This window comes from Buteo buteo, chromosome 9 (genome assembly GCF_964188355.1).
Source record: "Buteo buteo chromosome 9, bButBut1.hap1.1, whole genome shotgun sequence".
NCBI lineage: Eukaryota > Metazoa > Chordata > Aves > Accipitriformes > Accipitridae > Buteo > Buteo buteo.
The window spans coordinates 42890068-42899622 of record NC_134179.1 but is presented as its reverse complement, the minus strand read 5'-3'; the positions used below and the strand labels follow the sequence as shown (position 1 = coordinate 42899622).

General features: G+C 44.1%; 1 protein-coding gene across 5 annotated transcripts in view; it reads right to left on the bottom strand.

Moving 5' to 3' along the window:
- MAP3K3 (mitogen-activated protein kinase kinase kinase 3) overlaps positions 1–9091 on the bottom strand; it is a 39494-nt gene extending 30403 nt beyond the window's left edge. For 3 of the 5 annotated variants that reach the window (XM_075036261.1, XM_075036262.1, XM_075036263.1), the window contains exons 1-3: positions 8788–9091; positions 1988–2109; positions 1534–1623 (exon numbers count right to left, since the gene is read on the bottom strand). In XM_075036261.1, coding sequence (XP_074892362.1) covers positions 1534–1623; positions 1988–2109; positions 8788–8791 — 216 coding nt within the window. In that variant the 5' untranslated portion in view covers positions 8792–9091. The other 2 variants (XM_075036265.1, XM_075036264.1) reach the window with 2 other exon arrangements.
- Between the last annotated feature and the right edge of the window lie 464 nt (positions 9092–9555).

Sequence of the window (9555 nt, the reverse complement as noted above, 5' to 3'; positions counted from 1 at the left end):
TTAAACTTGCTGGTACCTAAGCAAACTACAGTATTTTTCTCAACTCCATTGCATGCTTTCAAATCCGTAATTTGTAACAAAGGGAAGGCGGGGGGAGGGAAATTTGGCTCCTCCTGATGACTTTTCCAAAAGGATCAAACACTGGCCATTTGTGTCTATTTTTCAAAGATGTAAGACAAGGTATTCAAAGTGATCTTGGTGTTTAGATTTCAGAGAGAACCTAAAGGAGTTAAACATCTAGTGGTTTTTGTTTCCTTTGAAAGCAGCAAACCTATCACCTATATAAACCACTTTCTAAAGCAACTTGCATAAACTGTCCTAAGAGATGAGTAAGAAATCAAATCCAAGTTTAGTACTTTAGCGTTCCAGTTCTGTGATGCAGTATCATAAATAATGATTACAGATTTTGGTTTAAGACATCCCTGAATTTACGTTTCAAAGTGATTTGGAAAGGATTTCGTACTACTCCATCTACGGATTTGTCAGCACATTCGAGGAAATCCCAGATCCCAGCTGAACAAGTAGATTATGAGCAGACAAAGCATAAGGAAGAGACAGGCATGAACTTTAAAGCCTGCTGCAAAAAGCTTAAGCCTGTAATAGGAATATAACCAGAAAGAGTTATTTTACTGATATAGGCAACTTGTCCTGTTAATGTTAGTTTAACTGCTAGCCACTTGATTTAATTTTTTAAGACAGTAATGGACAAACAATTCTTCACTGAAACTGTTGCTTTTGCATTGAAGTATTTCATTAAAATGACATGCAGCATATACTGACAGAGCAATATTATTCTGTCCTTTCTACTAGGAAGTCAATGCAGTAGTTTTCTCTATGAAAAAAAGTCTCTAGCAATACTGAACGAACCTAGAGAGACTTTAAAGTATTGACCCTGCCACTTTATTACCTTGGGAAAAGTATTTCTGTTGGAAAAATGGACTTCACATCCCCATACCCAAATGAGGGTTAGTTTCATTCCCATCTTCATGTGACATAGGACTGGGTAACTCCAGATAATCCTCCCCGCTAAGGACTCTATTCAGACACCTGCAAATAGCTGTTTCCTTTTTCACTGAAGCAAGGTTTATTACAGTTTCACTAAAGCCAGTCCTTTCAGACAATCCCCTTCACTGTTCTTGGATCGACTTCAATTTGACTACCTTTTATCAGGATCTTCACTCTGTATTCATATGCAGTCTGAATCATGTGAAGGTGAGACCAGCATTAGTTCATTATCAGACAGACTGCTTTATGCAGCTTTAAACTGAAGTGGCCTCCTTTTGCATCAGAAATGGAAATACTTGTTTCCTTATCATCATTATGCTTCTTAGTTCCCTGCTTTGAATTTAAGTACTATTTCCACTACAATGAAAAGTGCATCATACCACTACACCATGACAAAGTCAGTAAAGAAAAGCTTTCCTGGCCTCCAACACCTGCTTAAATGAATTCTATAAAGGTCACTGCACACAACTTTAAAACATGCTCCTAATTTATAATTGCTAGTATTTAATAGGAAGCCAGGTTTCTTACCGGAATTTTTTTTTCTTCCACTGCAGAGGCACACTGGTTTGTTATTGCAGGGCTGCCCAAGAGGGGTGGACTGCTGGCATTGTGTTTTTTCTTTAAAAATAATAAAGTCATTTAAAAAAAAAAGGCAACAACTGTGAAACCAGAAAACCACTTGGTAAACTTTTTAGCTAATCTACACACCAAACCCCATCAAAAACACATGTGGGAGGAAGGTAGAATACTAAAATGTTGCAAATTATCAAAACTGCATCCTCCCTAGTCCATAAAGGTAAGTAAATAAAAAAGCTACCATGTTGGCAACACAGCCTAAGCAAGAACAGGGAGCTAATCCATCTGTGATGCTTCAGCAGTCAGAAGCACAAGACAAAGGAGAGGCAGCAGACCCACGGTCAACCTACTCTGTCTCTTCCCCCTCCAGGTAACGATTTCAAGTACTCACTAAATGGCCTATTACCTGTTTGTTGGAGTGAGCAGTGTCTTTATTCTTCATGGTATCATATCCAGTCAGTCTGTGACGTCGGCTCATCTGGAGTGCTACCAGGTCCTTCATGATGGATTTCAAGGCCTCTTGTTCATCTGCGATGCACAAGAATTTTAGTAGTAAGTTTCCTGGGTGAATTTCAACTGTAACACTTCTGTACTTGTTTTTTGCTGGCTGATAGAAAGACAATTCTTTTTAGGATCTTTGCAAATACACTGTAATTTCTTTTAGTCATAAAAAGCCCAAACTCAACCTACTATCATGAAGTAGTAAATAGACAGATAAATTTTAAGTCATTGTCCAATGTTACAGAATCATTTGGCCACAGTAAGGTTCAGAATAAATATCCCCAGCCCCTGATTCTGTTCAAATTGCTTCACAACAAACAGCACAACTTGGGACAGATTTGCTAGATCATCATAGGTCATTTAGAAAGGCCAAACTGATGTGTTTCTGCCAAGGAAAACCCAGTAAGAATCTGTTCTTTCCAATTTTATATCCTGTTAACTTAGAATTCTTGCTTGCTAGCGGAACAAACCACAGCCAGTAGAAAGAAAAATGAAAATCTGGACAAAGAGTCATCTTAGAATATCTCTGAATTCAAAGGCACTGATTTCCCCAACACATTCCTCTCTTTCCCCAAAACAAGCTGATGGAACAAAGTTCAAACCACTTTATGAGGCTTCAAGATCTACTGAACAGATTCAAATCGCACAGCATTAAGAACACTGTCTGCTGGCAGAGTATAATGCAGCAGGTTCAATTCAAGGCTTCTTGCAAATGCAGGAAAAGAAAAAGCACACATTGAAATACTTCTTATACATACTACTGACTGAAAATTACTTTCTGAAGCTAAGATTCTTGATGTAATCAATTTAAAGTGTTCTTCCATTGCTTGTTAGTTTTGCGGAAAGAAGCAATATTTAGCAGAATTTTGTATGAAGCCTAGAGAAAAATAAAGACAAAAAAGGACAGAAATGCATAGTAGCTGGGCTGTGATGGACGCTACCATAAAATAAGGTGTCTAAAAGCTACTGAAAAGAATCCTTTGCTTTTGCAAGCATAACAATCCTAAATTCCTCGATACTGCAAATGGTAGAAGATGATGACACATGAGGTTTGGTTCAAAAATGGGACTGTGCTAGCTGCTTTGCTCCTAGGCGCTGTGCCACCAGTGTAACAAAGCAGCATCAGATGCTGTCACTCAGAGGATCTGCTGTTGGCACACTCATGCCTACTGTATTGCTGGGCTGCTGTCTCACATATCCAGACTCCAGAGTTTTTAGGGATAAAGCGTTGTTTCCTTGGCAAATAATATGCCCAGTTAAATCCTTCCTGATATTGAGGCATAAATTAGGCATGAAATTTGAACCAGAGATTAGATCAGCTGTGAACATGCCCAGAAGAGGAATCTTCTAAATGAGACTGGTTTGATTTGACCACCAGTTTGGATGCAAATTTTTTTTTTTTTTTTTGACAGCTGGAACTTTTGGAAGCAATGTGAACCAGTAAATCCATAGATAAGGTTATCTCATCCCTACTTGTATGACAGTGTCAGGTGTGCAGTGCTTGATATGCTAGAGTCCTCCTGTTTTCCCAAAGTCCTTAAACATATCAGTTTGACATACTTAAATCAAAATGAGCATTTCTGAGGCTGATCTGTGAATAACTAAAACTTGATTTTAAAAATCCAGCATAGCTACACATTTGTTTCTGACTTATGAGACTGGTTTGGATAGGTAATAATGGCTTACCATTTGGAAGTGTTGTCCTGGGAACAGTTGCTGTACATTAAATGACGGACTGTCTTGCATCTGTATTTCTCTGTAAAGGGGACTCATTGGGACTATTTGTTTCTTCAATTTCATGTTATGCATTTGTTCATGAGTGTCTCTCAATGAAGCTTATAAGACTGGGTTCATAATTAATCAATGTCTGAATAACAAACTAGATTTTCGCAATGCTTAAAAGATGACAGCTGTAGGACACATACAGCTTCTAAAGCATGCAGGGTGTGAACACTACCAAAATTTACAAGCAGAAAGGGGGAAAAATATACCTGTTTGTAAGGGGGCAACATCTAAAAAAGTCCCCGTCAGAACAACAGTCACACTAATGGTGCAACCAATAGTTTCTGCCCAGAAGGTCTGTTTTAACTTTCTGAGTACTAAACACTAGAGCAGAGGTACTTCCAGTATGGTCTTCACTATGTACTACCAGAAAAACAGAAACATCAAGCCTAGGCCAGGCGACAGGGGGGAATGGAAAGACATGTCCCAATGCATTTGCAGAAGGTGTTAATTAGAGTAAAACTCTTAAAAAAGGAAAGCAGAACAGAGAAAATAAAGTTACTTAAAAAAACCAAAATCAAAACCCACCAAATCTCTGCTGTCCAAGACAAGCCAAATGAGACAATAACTACATTGTGGTAGTGGAGAAGGGAGAGTACTCCTTGAAATTCCAACTGCATGCAAAAGAAGCAAGGGGTATAAGTAACACAACCAAAGCAAGAGGTTGCTTTTTTGAAAAGCACATCAGCCAAAGGAAATAATTGCTAGGATCCATCTCAGCACTAAGTAACCCCTTGTGGGAAGAAAATGTGAAAAAACAGTTGTGAATGAAGTTAAAGTACCAGGTAGCTAACAGCACAACTTCCCCCACCCCCAAATTGTTTCCAACTTTACATTTGAATGTTTAACCTTTTACCTTACTGGAGTGTCTCCAATTTACTCTTATTCTTTAATCTTGTTTGATATTAAGCATAGCCTTTGAGTCACCTGGCAGACAAAGACTATAACTTTGCACAACAAAATATCAGAAATTATGGACTGGCATACCCCTGGAGCGCCTACCACCCAAAACATGCTGTGAAGAGCTGGGATACAAGTTTTCCACTACAGTGCAGTTTGGGTTTGGCCAGATACCAGGAGGATGAAGAAGAGCTTGTCTTGGCAGAGTTCCTTTGGGCAAGAAGCAAAACAGCTATGAAAGCAGTTTATAACTAAGCACTCAAGACAAGAAATCAAGTCAATCAAAGAATATGTTTACAAATAAGAATTCCCATCTAAACAGTATGACACATCCCTTGAAAAGAAGGATCAACAATTACAATGCAACCATCAGCTACAGGTGTTTGATCCCAAAGCCCAGGCTGTGTATAAAGTCAGCTGGTTTACAGCATCTCATTTGTATGAGGAAGTGGGCAAAGAGGACAGGCATCTAACCAATTACATATCTCTTAATAAAGATTGTAGCTCAGCTACATAGTGAATTTGTTTATTAGCTAAGGCAGCTTGTCAATTTACAATATGCTAAGACATGAAACTCTTAAGAGCAGCAACTGCCAAGCATCTAAACACCAGCTAGTGCACTGCAAGGCCTGTATCTCACTCACTGTAAACTCAGTTTCCTCTGTAGTCAAGTGCTAATGCTGAAACCTTACTTGCATCCATGCAAAAAGGAACACTTAATGTACTATCAAAGACTGATGGAACAACTTCAGGTGAATTTGAATCTGGCGTGATTATACATGTTTTAACAGCCTTACACCGAGCTATTGGCTCCCTAGTTCCAAAACATACATTCTGTAATTCATCCCTATGTTGGTGAGGTAGGAAACGATGGAGTATTTCTCTTTTTAAAACAAAATAAATGTCACACATTGATCCGAGTTTGCGTAGGGAAAAAATGTTTCCAGTTAGGATAGCATTGTGATAGATTTAACGTTGAGAAGCATGAATACTTCTTTATTTCCATCAAAATAGAGGATTTCCATAGATTGACTTTAAAGAAGCACGTGCAGCAGCATCACATTAATCACACAATGCAAAAGTTATTACAAATGAAAACTAAGCAATTTTTGAAGCGCACTGAAAGACCCTGTTTTGCTAGGTCTCCAGTAGGTCTGGGAAACACAGTTCTGCTTTGTGCGGGAAAGATGTTGTCCAGGAAATGCTTTTCATGTTTTAAAAACTACACTCAAGGATTTTTATAACATCGATAAAAGGGAACTGCTACTCACAGAGAAAGCTATTCCTCTGCATAAAGCATTTACTTCAACTAATATGTGGTTTATTACACAGGTCTGAGCAAGTCAGTGTATTTGCTGTGGCAGAAATGGAAACAGTTTTGAAAAAAAATCACGAAGTTCAAACAGAGTAAAAGCATCTGCACATTGGTAAAAACAGGAAGTCTGTAAACCCCTATAAACCAAGATGCTATTTTATATAGCATGATAATAGAAGGCATGATGCCGCATTTGTTTAAAAAAAGAAAAAAGTGAACAAATAAGTGTGTGTTATCTACCACACTACAACAGCAAAACTGATTGCTTGTACAAATGATCAGCAGATCCCAGGGCAATGAGTACATTTCACAAGTGAGGCAGGCAAACTAAGTTTATCTTAAAGTTCTGAAAAAAGTTTCTGAAAAAGTTTAATTTTGAGTCCTTCACAACATGCCATCAAACGAAACACTGGGTATTCTGCGACAGTCTTAGTGATAAAGAAAATGCTGTTCTGCGTAATTTTTAGGAAATTGCAAGTGACCTGGATTGTAGACTTAAAAGAAAAATCAGGGCTTCCCTACGAACCTGATTCATGTGGGATATATTTGGGGTACCTCTTCTCATCCACAAATTAAATAAAAAGGTTGGGATTTAAGCTGGTCCTAACCTGTAGGCTCAGCCCCGCTCCCCTCCCCCCCAGCACACCGGGGGTGTCACTGCCGCTAAAGCCGGGAGCTCCGAGCTCTGCTATGGGTGCGTGTGTGAGCCAAGGGAAGGAAGTGACACAGGCAGGAAAAAAAGAGCAGATCGAGGGAAAGACTCAACTGCAGCTGGGCCTGCAGCGCGCATTTCGTCTACGCCTGCCACACACCATCCAGCCCAAACACCGCTCTCCCCTCTGTTTCCCAGATTTATACGTATTTCTCAGTATTAGAAGCAAGTATCTCTATTTTAAACGCTGCCAAGGAGCTCTCTGTAAGGAAATAACCCTCAGTCATAGCCCTTTCTGTAAAGGGCCAGAGAGTCATCCTCACTGAGCTTCAGCTGCACCAAAGGAGTTACGAGAAACAGTGATACCAAGCTCTTACTCTTAACCACCCCACGTATCTTTCAGATTAGTTTATGAAAAACAAGATGGAAGAAAAGTAGAGTGCGATCTAGCCTGTTACCCAGCATCCTTTAGATGATTTAATCACAAAGGCCTAATGAATTTAGGTAAGATCTTTCTATCATGAGCGATCTGCTTGCGGCTGTACCATGATTACTCCAGCACAAGTGTACAATGCTATGGTGGAATGGTCCACGAAATTGTACATTTGCACTCACATGTTTACAAGCAGGTGTCTGATTGCCCTTGGAAAACACTTCTGTGGAAATCCAACTTCTTCCTTCTCAACTATTTTAAGCTTATATACCATCTGGCTGGTTCCTTTAGAGAAGATACAGACCGAATAATACTATGCCTCTCTTTTTACAAAGAGAAGTCTACTGATGGATCCGCATGTATTTGTTGTATTTACAAAATCAAGGCAGAGTACAAAGGAAATGAAGTTGCTTTACTTTTGCTTTGAGCAACATTGGCAATGCTTTATGAATTTACAGTATAAATATAAGAACTAATTATGCATATAGACTAAATAATGAAGGACAGTCTTAGAAAACTAAACTTGAGTTGTAGGGAAGAACCATTAATGTAGTAGTCCACAAAGCAATGCAACCCTGCACTTACAACAGCAGTAGTAATTTCCTTGCCAATATGCAAATGAGTAAGTTCTGGTTTAGAGAAATTAATTTTTTAGTTCTAGTACATGAGACTCCTCTTTAAACTCAAAAGGGAGCTAGGCAACACAAGAAAACCCCAAACCCATAAGCAGTTCTTTATACAGGACATACAGTCCAAAAGAATTAATCATTCAAATTCAGTTATGGCAACTTCTGATAGCAAGTTTTTACTGTTGAAAAACAGTTCCTCCAACTCCTTTGCTTGTTTTTAATGTGTTACTGTCTGGGTTAAGTATGGCAAGTGAGAATTCAATGGAAGCTGCATAGAGAAAAAGCTATTTTGATAGACTCCCAAGCTACAATCAATACCGCAGTAAAGATTTTTCCCCTTTAAGTTAAAGCACATAAATTCCCGTCCCAAACCCAGACAACCCGACTCTTAGAGGCTGCAAAAACTCCCTCAACCCCGAAGCCTGACCTACTGATCCTCCGTTACTCTGTCTGGCCAATTTTAGTAAAAGTCTGAGGTCGGGTGCGTGCGTGTCTGTGTGTGGCTGGGGCAGGCAGCGCTACCGAACTGCCCCGGGGGACTCACCGCGCTTTCTAGTACAACACGTTTATTCCAAGATTTAAAAGAAATCCTTTGAAATAAGCTGGTTGCCCACAGCAGGCGCTTATCCGCTCAGCCGATGACCCATGTCACCACCCCGGGGGACCGAAACCCACGCCGGGCAGCCGGCCCCCGTCCAGCACCGACCCTCCGGTGGCCGCACACCCGGCCGGCCCGAGACCCCCCCGCCCCGGCCTCCCCAGCCCCGAGAGGCCCCGGTTTGCAATTCATCTCCCTCACACTGCGGCCTCCCGCCCCGCTCACCGCCCGCCGAAGGCCCGCCGCGCCGCGGGGCGGCCCGGGGGCCCCGGTGCGGCGGGGAGCCCCCTCCGCGGCCCGCCCCCCCCCCCCCTCCGCCGCAGGCCCGTGAGGCCAGCCCCGGGGCCCCGCCGAGGGCAGCGAGCCGCTCTCCTCCCTCCCCGCCCCGGCTCTCACCCATCTCGGCGGGCGGCGGGGCCCGCGCCCGGCGGGCGGCGGCGCGCTGAGGTACGGGGCTGTCACCGCCGCGGCTCCATGGCGGCCGGGCCGAGGGGGAGGGCTCACAGCCGCCGCCACATTCCCAGGCCCGCGCCGCCGCCGCCGGCGCCTCCTTCCGGCGGCCGCGCTCCGGATCCCGCAGCGGCGGCGGGGGTGGGAGGGGGGGACGGGACACGACAGGCGGTCCCGGTCGGTCCCCGCCGCCGCCGCCACAGGGCGCCCGGGCCGCGAGCAAAACAAACCGCTCGGCGGCCGCCGCGCACCCGCTGCCGCCGCCTGCCAATCACAGGGGGCCGACCCGCCGCCGCCCGCCAATCCGCGCCGCCGAGCCACCCACCCGACGGCGCCGCTCGCCAATGGGCGTGCGATCGAGCCGTGCCCGCCCGCCCCCCGCCCGCCGCCGCGCCGGCTTGCCCACCACGGGGGCCCGTTCCGCTCGCGGGCTAGCCCCGCCCCTCCCTCCCGCCACTAGGCGGGGGCAGCGCAGGCCCCGCCCACAGAGAGCTTGCCAATCAGGGTGACGGACGGCTCCGCGGCCCCGCCCCATCGGCCGGGTTCTAGAGCCGGGGCGCGCGGCCGGGTCCTAGAGCCCGGCGGCGGCTGCAAAAAAGCACGTCCCCTGCTGCGAGCAGCCAGGATCCAGCCTCACCGCATCCACCACCCGACCCCGCACCAGGGCACTCTCCCACCGACTTGTCCCTCCCTACCTGGTCCCCAGCATCCGCC